This window comes from Dreissena polymorpha, chromosome 4, assembly GCF_020536995.1.
Source record: "Dreissena polymorpha isolate Duluth1 chromosome 4, UMN_Dpol_1.0, whole genome shotgun sequence".
NCBI classification, from domain to species: Eukaryota; Metazoa; Mollusca; class Bivalvia; order Myida; family Dreissenidae; genus Dreissena; species Dreissena polymorpha.
In genome coordinates this window covers 17605683-17623517 of record NC_068358.1, presented here as the reverse complement: position 1 = coordinate 17623517, position 17835 = coordinate 17605683, and the positions used below count along the sequence as shown (strand labels likewise).

The 17835-nt window shown below is 36.2% G+C and overlaps 1 protein-coding gene across 1 annotated transcript in view; it reads left to right on the top strand.

Annotated features, from left to right (window-relative positions):
• The first annotated feature begins 4417 nt into the window (after positions 1-4417).
• The window catches only part of LOC127880025 (uncharacterized), a 30061-nt gene continuing 16643 nt past the window's right edge, over positions 4418-17835 (top strand). Inside the window, exons 1-6 of the mRNA XM_052427237.1 lie at positions 4418-4489; positions 8565-8683; positions 9489-9611; positions 10529-12444; positions 14824-14969; positions 16100-16238. Of these exons, the coding sequence (XP_052283197.1) occupies positions 8646-8683; positions 9489-9611; positions 10529-12444; positions 14824-14969; positions 16100-16238 (2362 nt within the window). The 5' untranslated portion in view covers positions 4418-4489; positions 8565-8645. The remainder of the gene's footprint in view (positions 4490-8564; positions 8684-9488; positions 9612-10528; positions 12445-14823; positions 14970-16099; positions 16239-17835) is intronic.

Sequence of the window (17835 nt, the reverse complement as noted above, 5' to 3'; positions counted from 1 at the left end):
TGAAGAAGAAAAGGCAACGTGCTTAAACAATTATTTTGTTTCCATTTCAACTTTAGATTCATCTTCGGGAGTTCTTCCCGTCCCTACTCAGTTTCCATTTGCCAGTTTGCAAAATGTGTCCATAACAGAAACTGAAATTATCGATTTAATCAAAATTTTAATAACTAACAAAGCTGTTGGGGAAGATTTAATAAGTCATCTTGTTCTTAAGCGTACTAGCGAGTCAATTTCAAAACCGCTATGCCTTTTGTTTAATAAATCACTACAAGAATGCACATTTCCTTCATCATGGAAAAATGCAATTGTGATGCCCTTATTCAAAAAGGGTGACTCGAACATACCTTCAAACTATCGCCCACTCTCTCTTTTAAGCTGCATAGGGAAACTTATGGAGCGTGCAGTTTATAAACACTTATATAACCATTTTATTGCACACAATTTAATTTACTGCAAACAATCAGGATTTCTTAGAGGACACTCAACAGTTTATCAACTCATTGATATATTTGATCAAATAGCTCGATCTATTGACGACAAGAAACTTAATTGCATGATATTCTGTGATATATCCAAGGCGTTCGACCGTGTTTGGCACCGAGGTCTTTTATTTAAACTTAAACAAAATGGCATAAGTGGAAATATATTACAATGGATAGAGAGTTACTTGTCTAACCGTACCCAAAAAGTTTTTGTCGGCTCAGCAAAGTCGCAGTCATTAGAAGTAAATGCCGGTGTCCCCCAGGGCTCAGTATTAGGGCCGTTGTTTTTCTTGATTTACGTTAATGATATTGTAGAAAACCTTTTAAGTATTACCCGACTGTTTGCTGATGATACTTCATTATCATGCACCACATCTGTATTAGCCGATCTAGAGGGTATTTTAAACCATGACCTATGCCTAATTAACGTATGGGCAAAGCGTTGGCTTGTTGATTTTAATCCCCAAAATACTGAAGCTATTCTATTCACAACACAAAAGAATATTCCTTTTCCCAAGTTAATGTTTGGTAATGTACCCGTAACATTTGTTGATGAACACAAACATCTCGGTCTTACGCTTAGCAGCGATGGTAAATGGAACAACCACATCAATAATAGTATGACTTCCGCGTCGAAAATCCTTGGCGTTATGCGAAAAGTTAAGTACAAACTATCAAGAAAATGTCTAAACCAAATATATTTCACACATTTGCGACCATTATTAGAATACGCGTGTGTTGTATGGGACGGTTGTACATTGTACGACAAAGAATTACTTGAAAAAATCCAAAATGAAGCCGCGCGTATTGTCTCAGGCCTAACCAGATCCGTCTCACTTAGAAACCTTTACACTGAAGTTAAATGGCCAAGTCTAGAAAAACGACGAAGTTATCTAAAACTAATTAATATCTACAAAATGCATTACGGTCAGTGCCCCAATTACCTTAATAATCTTCTCCCACCAACAGTTCATGAACAATCTTCTCGTAATCTTAGAAACGCGGAAGACTATACTATTTTATCAAGACGAACTTTACTTTATTCACGCTCGTTTTTACCATCTGCCATTAATCTATGGAATTCGTTACCTATTGAAATAAGAAACATTGACACTATTTCGAAATTTAAAACTTCATTGAAACAATTATATAATTTATGCGAAGATAATCCCCATACTTTTACATTGGGGATAGACACTCATCAATTCTACACGCGCGCTTAAGAAATAATTGCAGCAACCTAAACTCAGACTTATTCATTAATCATTTAAAAAAAACTCCCCTATGTGCGTGCGGAAATGATGCTGAAAATGCGGAGCATTACTTCTTTCATTGCCATACATACCATTTGCAGCGAATAGCTCTATTCACTGCGCTAAGATCGTTTCAGCCGCTTAATTGTGAGGTGCTCCTCTATGGTAAGCCTTCACTAAATAATGAAAACAACACCATCATTTTTAACGAAGTTAAAAAATATATTATTACGACAAAGCGATTCATTGCTTAGCTACTATTTTCCATTTTGCTGGACAGGACTTATTACTATCTTTATTAATATCTTTATTACTATATGTATTATTATCATTATTAATATCCTTTTTAGCTCATCTATTTTTTGAAAAAAAATTATGAGCTATTGTCATCACCTTGGCGTCGGCGTCGGCGTCGGCGTCGGCGTCGGCGTTGGCGTTGGCGTCGGCGTCCGGTTAAGTTTTGCGTTTAGGTCCACTTTTCTCAGAAAGTATCAATGCTATTGCATTCAAACTTGGTACACTTACTTACTATCATGAGGGGACTAGGCAGGCAAAGTTAGATAACTCTGGCGTGCATTTTGACAGAATTATGTGCCCTTTTTATACTTAAAAAATTGAAAATTTTGGTTAAGTTTTGCGTTTAGTTCCACTTTTCTCAGTAAGTATCAATGCTATTGCATTCAAACTTGGTACACTTACTTACTATCATGAGGGGACTGGGCAGGCAAAGTTAGATAACTCTGGCATGCATTTTGACAGAATTATGTGCCCTTTTTATACTTAGAAAATTGACAATTTTGGTTAAGTTTTGTGTTTAGGTCCATTTTATTCCTTAAGCATCAAAGCTATTGCTTTCATACTTGCAACACTTACTAACTATCATAAGGGGACTGTGCAGGCAAAGTAATGTAACTCTGACTGGCATTTTGACAGAATTATGTGCCCTTTTTATACTTAGAAAATTGAAAATTTGATTAAGTTTTGTGTTTAGGTCCACTTTATTCCTACAGTATCAAAGCTATTGCTTTCATACTTGCAAGATTTATGAACTATCATAAGGGGACGGTGCAGGCAAAGTTATGTAACTCTGACTGGCATTTGGACGGAATTATGGGCCCTTTATACTTAGAAAATTGAAAATTTGGTTAAGATTTATGTTTTGGTCACTTTACCCCTAAAGTATCATAGATATTGCTTTCATACTTGGAACACTCACAAACTATCATAAGGGTACAGTAAAAGGACAAGTTGCATAACTCTGGTTGTCATTGTTACGGAATTATGGCCCTTTTTTGACTTAGTAACTTTTAATATATGGTTAAATTTTGTGTTTCGATCCACTCGAAGTATCAAGGCTATTGCTTTCAAGCTTCAAATACTTACATGCTATCATGAGGTTACTGTACCTGGCAACTTGAATTTTACTTTGACCTTTGAATGACCTTGACTCTCAAGGTCAAATTATTAAATTTTGCTAAAATTGCCATAACTTCTTTATTTATGATTAGATTTGATTGATACTTTGATGAAACTACTCTTACCTGACATACCACAATAGACTTCACCCAAACCATCCCCCGTGCCCTCCCCCCCTCCCCCCCCTCCCCCCCCCCCTATTTTTTTTTTTTTTTTTTTTTTTTTTTATAAGATCATCTCACAAATGACCACCACACCCTCACACTATACCCCCACCCCACCCCCCCCACCCCACCCCCCCCCCAAATTTTTTTTTTGATTTTTTTTTTTTTTTTTTTTTTTTTTTAAGATCATCTCACAAATTATCACCACACCCTCACACTATACCCCCCCCCCCCCGATTTTTTTATTTATTTTTTTTTTTTTTCGCTTTTTTGGAAGATAATGTAATAAATGTCCACAACCCCACACTATACACCCCTCTTCACTCCACTCCTCCCTCCTTTGTGATTGAAAATGAGAGTCCCTTCACCTTTAAAAAGAAAATAGATGAGCGGTCTGCACCCGCAAGGCGGTGCTCTTGTTTGTATAAGTTATATGTATATTTTCTTAACACTCATTATTATATTTTTGATTAATTATTATTATTACTATTTGTATTACTATTTTTGGTAACAACTGTTATTATTAGTAGTACTGATGTCATCATATAATAAATATAATTATTGAGATTTATGTTCCCAAGTGTATATACTGTGTAAATGACATGATTAATGTTTTATGTAAATCTGTCACCATTTCAACATGTTAAAACTATCGCAAGGGAAGGACCCCCGATAATGTTGAAGAACTTCAGGTCTAACCCTTTTTCCATTTTGTATGTATGGACCAATGTATATATTTGTATAATGTCATTATCTGGAAATAAAATATGTTTAAAGTAAAAGTAAAAGTAAAGTAAATTCGAATTGCGTAGCGCGGTTTACTACACGTACTCTAGATGATATATACGCTCCGTGTTTACTACAAAGGATTTTGGGCGGAAATAAAACTCGTATATTGGCTAAATTTGCCGGGTGCGTTTTAGAATATATTCTGTAATGGTACATTTAAGTATATTTAAGAGTACGCGAGTACATTTAAGTAGTACCGAAGCCGACAATGACCAATCGAGCCTCACGCTCGCTTCAAGTAATTATTTTAAATATGTGAAATTAGTGAAGTGTAGCCGCAGTAGTAGGCTAGTGAAAATGTTTCTTCTCTCCTCCATGCGAAGAGCACATTGTTGATGATAACAACACTTCCTGTCATTACATGCTAGGATATCGGCGTATTAAAATGGTGAAGGCTAGTTTCCAAATTTTTATTACTAAAACATCATTTGGAGATTTTGAATTGTTTAGTTAAGTTCTAGTCCAATACATTCCCAGCGTTCCAAACTTAAAATGGTTGACAGATATTGTTACTCGAAAGTTGGCTATCCTGGCTGGGGCTGAACACAGCCACAGGCAGCTGTATCATAAATTTGCCCCCCCCCGGGACCCTCCCCCCCCCCCCCGAGCTTACCCCAGGGGCTCCAGATTGTTAACTGTACACCTATTGTGTATGGTTTGACTTTTCAACAACGAATATTGACAAAAATACACAGTTTGAAAAAATAACCCTCGTATAGGTATTATATATACACAAGGTATGAAACGTACTATATGCCTATTGCTGAAAGATTGTGGAACACTGGACGTGACCTTTTTCATCGAAAACACACATGTTCCCAACTGGATTCGTTAAAAGACAGTAAAAGCAACGAGATTACACTACTAACCGATCTCATGCTCGGCTAATAACTTTAATATTCAATTAAATTTGACTTCCTTGCTATATGTCACTCGGTGTTTCATCTACACATGTACACCATTTTAATTTTATAACTGTTGGTTGTTCTCATTGTGTTGGCCAAAGATATGGCGTTTTAGAACCGTGTATTCGATCGACAAAATATGACAGTAAAACACAGACATGTAGCGAGAAAGGCAAATTAAATTGAATATTAAAGGGGGGGGTAGGGTCCGGGGGGGGGGGGGAATTTATGATACTGCTGCCTGTGGGGCTGAAGGCTGAATGGCATGCAGAGTTCGAACGTGATAAATAAATGGACTCATCCTCTGTGACAAGTTCCAGTAACTTTAGATGATAAAATTATTTGTCTTGTAATATGTTAAATTAGAGGTTGTTTTCTAACAAAGCCAATAGGGGGTCACTATCAGTATCATTTATTTCATGAAAAAGTATAATCAAATCAAAAATAATTATTGCATAATGTGTCCCTTTGATAAATGTACAAATTTGTGAAAAGATGCTCCAACTGTTGATCTGACAGGGGAGATAATGCTGTAAACAGTGATCCTTTATTGGCGATAGTGAGTGCTTTTGTGTACATCATTTTATCATAGGTAATGTTCATTTATTTCAATGAAACCTTTTTTAATCTGAAATATGGTTTAATGACAGCGTCATAAACTGTTTATTAAAAAAAATTGTGATCATATGATATTTATTCATTGTCGTACTGTCATTGGTCATTTTTTCAAAAAAATCAAAAGTGTACTGCGGCAAAATAATGATACAGAAAAATGATATAATAGCATTTATTTTTACATCTTGTCATATATACACAAAAGCCAAAAGGACAAAATTCTAATGGAAATATTTAACATTTTTTGGCATGTGATTCTCTATTTGCAAGTTGATAGTATAATTATCATACCTAGTACCGTAATTACTCTATGTTTTCGGACTCTCTATGTTTTCGGACACCCCTTTTTTAGCAAAATTAATTATTTTTCGTGACTCTTAATTTTCGGACACACGAGTTTTCGTCCATAATTAATGTCTCTAAGTTTTCGGACAGTATATTTCACAGCGCTATTTTACCAAATTTCGGTCCTGTTTTCGATATCTAATGACACTTCAATCATGGGGTTTTACAATCAGATTTACATTATAAAACATGGCAGGAGGCCTGAGGGCCACAAACCATTACATTTGCGTTATTGGGCAATGAACCTTGTAAACCGGTATTAAACAATGGTTTCGTCCGATAGCATAAGCGTTATGCCAATTACCAGGGTTAGTGACAATATACAGTTCAATTATCTACCGCAATGGTACTACCCCTTCTCAGTAAAATAACTGTGACAAATGCTAAACACTTCAAAGTGTGAGGCACCCTATTGCAAGTTTTACGTACAATGGAAGGCTTTAGACAACAACTATTGGAAATGAACAAACAAAGAATGCATAGTTGGCTTTTTTTATTGCGTTCATTACAGGTTCATATTAGTGAGTACTATAGGTGCATCACATGCTCATCTTTGAACTCGTTGGTCAAAGTACAACCTTGTAGTAACTTTCTGTCAAATAAATTAAGCATTAAAAAAAATTAAATGAAGTGCAAACATATATAACTGTAATTTATACTATACAGCATGGTATTTTACAAGCGCATGCTATTACCGGTAGTCGTTGATACAATTGACGCTATTTTCTGACACTTCAATTTTTGACTAAGTTTTCAGACACCCATATTTTTGTGAATATTTTTTGTATCTAAGTTTTGGGACACGAACAAAAATAATTATTTTTAAGTGTCCGAAAACAAAGAGTAATTACGGTAGTCCTTATAAACGTACTCCCAGAGCCTTTGATAAGTTTTGATATGGCGGCTCTGGGAGTACATATGCACCCCTTCATAAACACAATTGCAGTTTTGCACACAGATATCATGCGCATCATTTAACAGACATCATTCGTTACCAATTAAGGAAAACGATGAAAAAACTTCAAAAACACATTAAATTTACATGAATGGCAGCCAAATGACATTATCCTTTGCTTGCAACCTAAATAACACGACGATTTTTTCAACACACTATTCTTGCTGACATTTTCATTTTGAAATTTCGAACAGTGTTAATATTTGACAACTGTTCCACATCGTTATGGACTTGGTTACATCAAATATCAAGATGTGCAAAAGATTGGTGTATTGCGACCTAACGGATAGCGACACTTTTGTCGGCAACATTACAACAGTTCCCAATATGGTGAATAGAGCATACTAAAAAATAACATAGTAAATAAAAAGCAATTATTTCTTTCTTTAATGGTACCATTTGCATGAGTTTGTGCTTTAGACAGGTAAACTTTTATGTGACAACATTCCATAGCGTAAAATGGCATGTTTTCATTCCGTTTATGCTTTTTTACAGATAAGCTTTATAATAAAAAATCATAAAATATTATGGCTGACATTTTTTACTAGAAGCGAAATCTTTAAAAGCCTTGTAATGAAATGACAGACCTTTTCCGCTCCATTTTGGGAAAACGCCACACTGGAATTTTGGGAATTTCGAAATGAAAAATCCCATTTTGGGAAAAATCGCAAAACTGGCTCGATTTGGAAAAATAATCGCATGTAAATAGTGTTTCTTATATTTCAAAGAAGCTGTTAACTGGTAAATAATGACTATTTTGTTACCATATTATCAAAATTTTACAAAATATGAACATTTGTTATAAGTGTACATTACCATGACTATGTTAATAAAATATAAACAAACACAGTGTCAGTATTCAAAATTTCTTGACCACAAAGTAACAAGTATTGTTTAAAATTTTAGGACTGCTTTAATGCCTTAAAATAAGAAGAATATCAAAGTTATTTTGTAACACAATTACTTACAAATGAATTGATCTATAATAAATATCAGATATCCAATAAAATAATCTTATGTCACATCTTGTTGTTGAAATTAAGAAATCTTTTATAACGATCTTTGTTTATTACTAGAAATATTAAGGTGCATTCTTATACTTACCTCACCCGATTTTGTTGTTTTTCTTTTTGCTTGTTGAAAGGGACGAAATTGTTGGTGTACTTTTCAAATCTTTTTTCTTATTTTGGCTATGTATTATTTGCTGTTGTGAGATGCCTTTTTGATGATTAATGATTACCTGCACATTGCGCGCAGTATTGATCAATATGAAGCTGGGCTCAAACAAGCATTTTTTCCCCAATGTTTAGTTTGAGCATTAAGGTAACGTTATTTTGCACATTTTAGCGGCCGAAAAAAATCAACTTTGCAATCGTTGGAAGTTGGAACTGGGAATTTTTTTTTCAATTGGGAAAAAACTACCAGATTTGCATTGGGAATGGGGCCCATATTCTGACCCGTGGCATAGGGCGGAAAAGACCTGAATGACTCTACTTCCTTCAAACTCAAACAGAAATTATAAATTCTTTTTCACCCAGATTTTTAAGTCGATCCGTTAGGAAATCCATTAAAAAAAATAGTTTGACTCTTACCTACTATAGAAATACCTGAAAATATATTTCTTCCATTCCATGTACCAACAGATAAACACTGGACAACACAGTGTCTCCACTGCACATAAAACAGAAGCATGATGAAACTGTGGACAAGCAATTGGACCTACAATGAATACTGTCAGCAAATTAAAATCCAGGGATAAACAGTGTGTATATAATGCTTAATTCCTGTTTTTTAATTCACTGAAACTTGACACATTTTTCTTATGGTAAAAGCCAAAGCACCATGTTTATTGGGCCCATCAAGTAATGTTGACATAAAGACTCAGTGCATTAGATCTCCTTCATAAAATTTAATAAAGATGTGATCGTTAAAGAAAATTTATTTAATACATTGTGAACCTTATAAACTAGTTCTCTTTGTCGTTTAAAGTTCTTATATTTTTAAAAAGGAAGATCTTGTTGTTCTCTGCCGTTAACTGTTCATTTGTTGAAAACATGTTTTTGTTCAGTGTTTCTCTGTTCTAACAAATGATCTTCTAAGTTAGTAACATACACGTGAGTCGTTTTTTAGCTGGGCTGTTTTTGGAGAAAACCCGAGGTATTGTCATGGCCAGCTAGTCATGTCCGTCGTCGTGTCCTCCGCCATCCGTGTCGTGCTAAAACCTTAACATTTTGTTAGGGTTTTGAACATTGGCTCTAAAATCAAAGTGCTTCCACCTACAACTTTGAAACTTCATATGTAGCTGCATTTTGATGAGTTTTACACACCACACCCATTTTTGGGTCACTTTGTCAAAGGTCAAGGTCACTGTGACCTCTAAAAAAAAAAAAAAGCTTTCATTTATTCACAAATGCACCCGCAGCCGAGCGGTGGCACCTGTTTTACATTGCTCTTGTTTTAAATAAATTTTCAAAGATGTATTACTAGTTAGATCTGCATTAAAATATTTACCCGTATCAATGAACTATAATTTGTAACTATCTAAAACATTTTACATTGTACTTGAGGTATGAATCACTTGTGGACAGCAATGCCAAACTGCATAAAGATATTGAAGAGCTAGAAACGGCCTACATGATACACAAGCACTATGTGGAAGAAGACCAGAATAGTCTGCAGGGGGTATTAAGGTTTGTGGTATTTTTAAAATATTTGTTAATTTATTCTAACAACAATCTTAACACCCTGACATTATCAGTAGTCAATGTTTATTTTACACCTTATTTCAGATTGCTTCTAAAACAGAGTCTGGAGGTAAGGATGAAATGAATTATCCTCTGGGCAGCCTCCGCCTCTTTGTGATCTCAGCTTTCCTGGAGGATGTATTAATCTGTTTGTTTCCACAGGGTCATTTAAGAGACGGCGCAAGGTGCAATCACTTGTTAATCTGTTGGTTAAGTCTATTCTTTCCTGTTCCAAGTCTGCAAAATGAGCCTGTGTTCAAGACCAGGCAGGTGATGGTAGCTGTCCTGTAGCTGTTAAGATCTTTGCAGGCTTTTGATGATGATGTTCTTTTCTTCTAAACTGACTGACTAAACTCCTTCTGGTGGTTTTCTCCCACTCCCAGCTTTGCCTTATCATTTCAGTGTTATCCACAGTGAGAGGGAAACATTTGACTACTATGATGCTGAAACACTTGATGTTTTATATTGCTTCTGTGAGGCATAGCAGTTTGTTTGATGTGGCTGCTTCCAGGACTGACCAAGCATCTTTTCGAGGAACTATCAGGGAGTCTTGGTCTACCTTGCTGCTGATGATGTTTTTAGCAAAGATCAAGGCTTCTTCCTCAGCTTTGTAGCATGTAGTGGAGACCTGTTGGTATTGCCTCTGTCTGCCACAGTCCATCTGGGAACTGCACCTACTCCCCAGCTATCCCTCTCTTGAATGCAACTGTTGTTGACCCATCTGTGTAGGCCTGTGTCTATGCTTTCTTGGTTCTGCAAACATAGTCAGCTTTGAAGACCACTTTTTTATATTGGTCCAATGGATTTGTTCAACAGAATTTTAATTTTTTCACCAATAACATTTTATTTTAAATATTTTTCAGAAAAGAAATTGGTGGATCAAGATGGGAACATGGGGGCGCAGGTAAAATCAGGACCTACAAATCTAGCAAAGATTTAATTGACAATGAAACCGAGTCCATAGGAAGCCAAACAAGGAAATCAAGTAGAAGCTTGCCTAAAGATGAAACATTTAATATCAATTTAATAACTGAAAAATTAAACATTGAATTCATTGGAAGTGATATAGATTATAGAAGGTTATCCGACTTAAAAACTAGAGTTCTCAAGAAAGCTAGTACAGGAATTATTCATCGTGAAAACTGGGCTGAAAAAGCTAAATCTGTACCAGACACAAGAGCAAATGATGTCACAAATGGGTCCCAACCAGTAGAATTAGTTAACGCTGAATCAAAACTTGACACTGCTGGACTTAAAAGAAGTAATTCAGTAAAGAAAAACAAACCAGATTTAACACAACTAGTTGCCAAGACAAGTGAAAAGTATTTGATAAAAAATGAAAATAATGCTCTAAAGGCAAGAGATAAAAACAGATCTAGTGTAAAACCTGACAATTCATCTGCACGAAAATCAAGACATGACTTACATTTGGCAAAAAAGTCTTCAGCTACTGTTAAAAAGTCATCAGTAGCTAAAAGTCTTACAGAGTATAATAATGGCGTTCAGGTTGGTTTAGAAACTAATGACATCATTGCAGAAACTCAGACAGTTGCAAAACCGTTTGGACTCACATTTGCTGCAAGAAAACCAGAGTTGCATACAAATGGGGACCAAACACCAAGTAGTCGCCAGTCAAACATTTTCCAAACTCAACCACCTGAGCCCACTGAAATTTTCATTGATCCAGTGAATGGTCAAATAAGATTGGGTTTGGCAAGTAACTTTTCAGATAGCGGCACAGAATGTTACGTTGTTGATGGTACAAAAATTCTTGTTCAGTCTGGGACCACCAACAAAAGCTTAGATGGACAAAAGTTACCATGTTCCATTGTGGACTTCAACAGACAAAATATTCAGCCAGAAGTACGAGATGTGTTTGGTTTGAGTGGTCAGAGCTTAACAAGGCAGATTGACTCTCCTGTTAACAGAAACACTTTTAATGTTAGTCCTTTTGCAGCATCCAAACAGTGTAACACTGAAGTTGAATTTTGGTTGAAAGGTCTGCAGATTCCTGATGTTGATAAGTATGTGAGAATATTTGCGGAGAATCATATTGATTTGTTAGACTTGGAGTTCATGTCAGCGGCTCAGTTACATGACATGGGTATCACAGCTTTTGGTGCTCTTGATAAAATTCTAAAGGGTATTCAAAATTTGAAAAGTCAGTCAGTACGGAAATCTGCTCAAGAGCGGGACAGTTTTAGCAAAAGCCGAGTGGGAAGGCTGGAATCAAGTTCAATGGAATGGAAGAGCGATGAGTGTGAAAATATATTGGATTCTAAACCTGGGAATCTCAAGCACGTTGGTGAAAGAGAACACAAAGATTGGACTGATTCAAAGCACAGAGAGGAGGAACATAGAAGCAGCAGTAGATTGTCAAATGTTTCGAGTAGCCCTGATTTCTCTGCCAGAAACGGACAATCTACCCCGTCTTTTGCTGCCAACACAAAGTCTAGTAGTGCCAAACATGCCGAAAAAAAGCCACCCAGTTCAAAACCGACTGGAAAACCTGTTAACCAGTCCAAAACAGAAGAAAACCAGCAAAAATTGAAGAGAAGTAATTCTAGTGCATCTCAGAAACCTTCTTCAAAGTTGAGTCACTTGGAAGGTAAGCCAACTAAAGGTGTTTTAATTCGACCAAGAAGTGCATCTGTGTCGAGGGTCAGTTCGAAAGGTCAAGGGGACAAAAAGGGCAACAAAACTGATGATAAAAAGGAAGTCAAGGTTACCAGGTCACGAAGTAGGTCTGCCGATGCGGTGAAAAGAAAGGCTTTGGAAGGTAAGATTTGCACATGATGTAATGTGTTTAAAGAACACACCATGTCTTTTTCTTATTCTATATTAGATCCACAATAAAATCAGCATCCAAAAACTGTAAATGTTTATTGTAACCTAGAATCTGAACACAAGATCTATATTCCATTGCTTATTGTGAAATAGCTATGGTAAACTATGAGTGGTAGATCATTTCTCAACCTTTGTGCTACAACAGTGTACATGTATTTCCTCACTGCCTTGAGAATGGTACCAGTACAAGTCATATCTGAGAATATTAGCAGTTTATTCACTCAATTGAGGAACTCTATCACTTTAAGCAAAAATTTCAAAAAGCATGTAAGTTGTAAGACAACAGATTGAAATAACTTTTTCAGAAGAAGCACATTTTAACCTTTGTATTGAGGAAAGAGATAAACTTTCCTTTTTAGCTCATCTATTTTTTGAAAAAAAATTATGAGCTATTGTCATCACCTTGGCGTCGGCGTTGGCGTTGGCGTTGGCGTTGGCGTTGGCGTTGGCGTCGGCGTCCGGTTAAGTTTTGCGTTTAGGTCCACTTTTCTCAGAAAGTATCAATGCTATTGCATTCAAACTTGGTACACTTACTTACTATCATGAGGGGACTAGGCAGGCAAAGTTAGATAACTCTGGCGTGCATTTTGACAGAATTATGTGCCCTTTTTGTACTTAAAAAATTGCAAATTTTGGTTAAGTTTTGCGTTTAGTTCCACTTTTCTCAGTAAGTATCAATGCTATTGCATTCAAACTTGGTACACTTACTTACTATCATGAGGGGACTGGGCAGGCAAAGTTAGATAACTCTGGCATGCATTTTGACAGAATTATGTGCCCTTTTTATACTTAGAAAATTGACAATTTTGGTTAAGTTTTGTGTTTAGGTCCATTTTATTCCTTAAGCATCAAAGCTATTGCTTTCATACTTGCAACACTTACTAACTATCATAAGGGGACTGTGCAGGCAAAGTAATGTAACTCTGACTGGCATTTTGACAGAATTATGTGCCCTTTTTATACTTAGAAAATTGAAAATTTGATTAAGTTTTGTGTTTAGGTCCACTTTATTCCTACAGTATCAAAGCTATTGCTTTCATACTTGCAAGATTTATGAACTATCATAAGGGGACGGTGCAGGCAAAGTTATGTAACTCTGACTGGCATTTGGACGGAATTATGGGCCCTTTATACTTAGAAAATTGAAAATTTGGTTAAGATTTATGTTTTGGTCACTTTACCCCTAAAGTATCATAGATATTGCTTTCATACTTGGAACACTCACAAACTATCATAAGGGTACAGTAAAAGGACAAGTTGCATAACTCTGGTTGTCATTGTTACGGAATTATGGCCCTTTTTTGACTTAGTAACTTTTAATATATGGTTAAATTTTGTGTTTCGATCCACTCGAAGTATCAAGGCTATTGCTTTCAAACTTCAAATACTTACATGCTATCATGAGGTTACTGTACCTGGCAACTTGAATTTTACTTTGACCTTTGAATGACCTTGACTCTCAAGGTCAAATTATTAAATTTTGCTAAAATTGCCATAACTTCTTTATTTATGATTAGATTTGATTGATACTTTGATGAAACTACTCTTACCTGACATACCACAATAGACTTCACCCAAACCATCCCCCGTGCCCTCCCCCCCCTCCCCCCCCCCCCTCCCCCCCCCCCCTAATTTTTTTTTTTTTTTTTTTTTTTTTATAAGATCATCTCACAAATGACCACCACACCCTCACACTATACCCCCACCCCACCCCCCCCACCCCCCCCCCCAAATTTTTTTTTTGATTTTTTTTTTTTTTTTTTTTTTTTTTTTTAAGATCATCTCACAAATTATCACCACACCCTCACACTATACCCCCCCCCCCCCCGATTTTTTTTTTTTTTTTTTTTTTTTTCGCTTTTTTGGAAGATAATGTAATAAATGTCCACAACCCCACACTATACACCCCTCTTCACTCCACTCCTCCCTCCTTTGTGATTGAAAATGAGAGTCCCTTCACCTTTAAAAAGAAAATAGATGAGCGGTCTGCACCCGCAAGGCGGTGCTCTTGTCTTAAACCTTCAGATTGCCCCTCATTCTGATACTAAGGTGGTTTTGCAGATTGAGCATTGTTCTGAGAAAACTGTGCTGAATTCAAGTGCATAGTGTGCAGTCCCAGATTTTAGTCTGTGCAAACTTAACTTTCCGCCTAGACTGTATTTGTGTTAAGAAGAGACCTCCATTTTACAAAAAGATATCCATGAAAGTGGAAGCGTTGTCCCTGATTAGCATGTGTGGATTTCACAGGCTAATCTGTTGCACATGAATTATGCTGAGTTTCCCCAAAAAGGTTCATTTCTTGGTGCTGCAGGGGTCCAAGCAGCGGCCAAGAGATTTGAGGAGCTGCATCCAAGGGATCACCATGGTGAAGGGCCCGGGGTTGAGAACTGGGACGACAGAAAAAGGAAACGAGACGAAATGGCGGCCAAACATCTTCATAGGGAACGGGTAAAACAGGTACATGAAACTGTAGAGCTCTCTTTGCTCCATTCAAACACAATTGAGCATTGAGTCTGTGCAGGTGTAACTGAATAAAAAACATAATGCGGTAATACATTTTGCCCGCCATAGAAGAAGTGGGGATATATGGAATTACACCTGTCGGTCAGTTGTTTTGTCTGTCTGTTGTTCATTTTTTCAGCATGATATCTAGGGAATCCTCAGGCATGCAACTTTGCAAATTGGAATGATGGTTACTCGGGAGGAAAACGAAAGCTTATCAATTTTAAGATAAACAGCTCAAGGTCACTAGCTCTATGAAATTAAGTAGGTACAAAAGTCATTTTAAAGAACCTTTGATAGTGATAAAAAAACATCTCTAAAGAAAGCTTTCAGTTGTGATTAAACACGATCTGAACATCAGACACTGGGTTTAATAATTATCTAATAAATTAGGCTAAAATATTTTAATAAGATGTTTATAGTATTTTCTGTTTTTAAAATTAGTAACATGAAATTTAGGTGCCCCCATGGTCCATTTTGCTCTGCATCCAATTTTTTACCAGGCAGAGTTGTTTTTTCCAGTAATAATTCTTAAGCATATATATTTAAGGATTACACGGGTTATTTTTAGCTCGGCTGTTTTCAGAGAAAACCCGAGGTATTGTCATAGCCAGCTCGTCGTGTTGTGTCGTCCGCATAGTGCTAAAACCTTATAATTTTGTCAAGGTTTTGAACATTGGCTCTTAAATCAAAGTGCTTCCACCTACAACTTTGAAACTTCATATGTAGCTGCACCTTGATGACTTCTACATGCCACACCCATATTTGGGTCACTAGGTCAAGGTCACTGTGACCTCTAAAAAAATACAAAAAAAAATCTGACAAGCTTTTATTTATTCAAAAATGCACCCGCAGCCGAGCGTTGGCACCCATTATGCGGTGCTCTTGTTTTAACGAATAACAGCATAATAAGCTGGATGTGTTTTTCAGAAATGTAAAACAAATATGTACACCATTACTTTTTTATTTTGTGCCTTCAGCCCGCCTCTAATTATATCCAAATATTGTTTTTCAATTGCGGCACATTTGCAGTCTGTAGTATGCAATTCGATACAAGAACTAAAAAATTGTTATGGCCGTTTCAGATGATGGCCATTGAAAATGCAGCACATGAAGAAGACGTACATGAAGAAGCAGAAGAGTCAGACAGGGATGCAGACGACACTTTGGAAAGTCTGGTCACAGTCAACATTCTATCCGCACCAAACCAGTCAAACCATTCTGGTAGGACTTAAACTCTTTTTTTTTAATCAAACATTAGTTTTGCAGTTGTTTAAATTCATGCAATACATTCTTTTTTGCTTAATCCGTCTTTATACTGTCACCTTTCATATTTTGAGCTATTTACTAACATAAACTCTTTTCTTTTAATCTTTATTCTTTGTTTTTAATTATATACACCATTGCAAAGTAAAGAGAGTACACTGCATTCACCATGCAAGTCTGTCTGTCGGTCCGTCTGTGCATCTGTCTGTTTGCCAGCCCTTCTCTTACTTTTTTCAATGTTCAACATATAAGCATGTAGGCATTGTTTCTTACGATATTAAGTTGTGTAAATGCCTCTTTTTGCAACTTAGAGTTGACACAAACTTGTCTGCAGACGCTCTACATTTTTTCACTTAGATGAGAAAATAACTTCTATACCTTTTTCACTGACACCTCAAGGTCAAGTTTTGGTCAAAATTGCCGTGATCAAGGATGCATTTTTTATACAACTTGCTATATCCCAAAACATGCAGCACCAGGGGGTATTGTCACAACTCTCACAAGTTCTAGTTATGATAATTATATTGTAAATATTGAACATGTCCAGGACAAATCTGGCATTTTGGAAAGTTATAAAATGTGTTTTATTACAGTCAAGAGAGAGAGTCAAAGCACGCCAACTATTATTTATGTTCTGCCTCCAATCAGTAAGGGTCTTGGCTAGAAATGTAAATGTTTAGTTACCAAATTTTATACAAACGATTTTATGCAATATTTGATTATTCTGTACAATTATTTATTTTATTTGTGTGTGTGTGCTAAAAACAAACAATTGAAATGTTTTAAATAGTTTATACACATGTGTAAACAGCAATAAAAAGTACAATAACATTTGAATTTTAATGAAATACTTCTACTGCTGTGTCTCAAAATTCAGCAGTGACCAATAATAGCGTGTTTTATTTATTTTTAGCTGGGCTGTTTTCAGAAAAAAAAACAAGGTATTGTCATAGCCAGCTTGTCGTCAGCCGTCCGCCGTAGGCGTCGTGCTAAAACCTTAACATTTGCTCTAAATTCAAAGTGCTTCCACCTACAACTTTGAAACTTAATATGTAGATGCACCTTGATGAGTTCTACACGCCACACCCAGTTTTGGGTCACTAGGTCAAAGGTCAAGGTCACTGTGACCTCTAAAAAAAACAAAAAAACAATTCTGACAAGCTTTCGCAGCCGAGCGTTGGCACCCGTTATGCGGTGCTCTTGTTTATCTTAGTTCACTGTGAAAGCAATTTAATTGATTATTCAGTACAGGGCTTTTTTTCCTGTTTTTGTGAAGGGGCCTTGGCCCCCCATTTTGTGAAAAAATGAATCATGAACTATTCAAAATTGTGAAAAAATAAGCGAACTTTCTAAAATGGTGAAAATTTGAGTTGCGAACTTCTTGAAGTTGTGAAAATGTGAGTCTCGAATTTCCCAAAATATTGTGAAAAACAGCAATTCTCACAAAAGGAAAAAAAGCCCGGCACTAAGTAGGACAACTTTTGATATATGAAGATGTTGTAGGCTTGCTTTTTGTGGCATAATCATGATTAAAACACATTTCTCAATAGCAGCT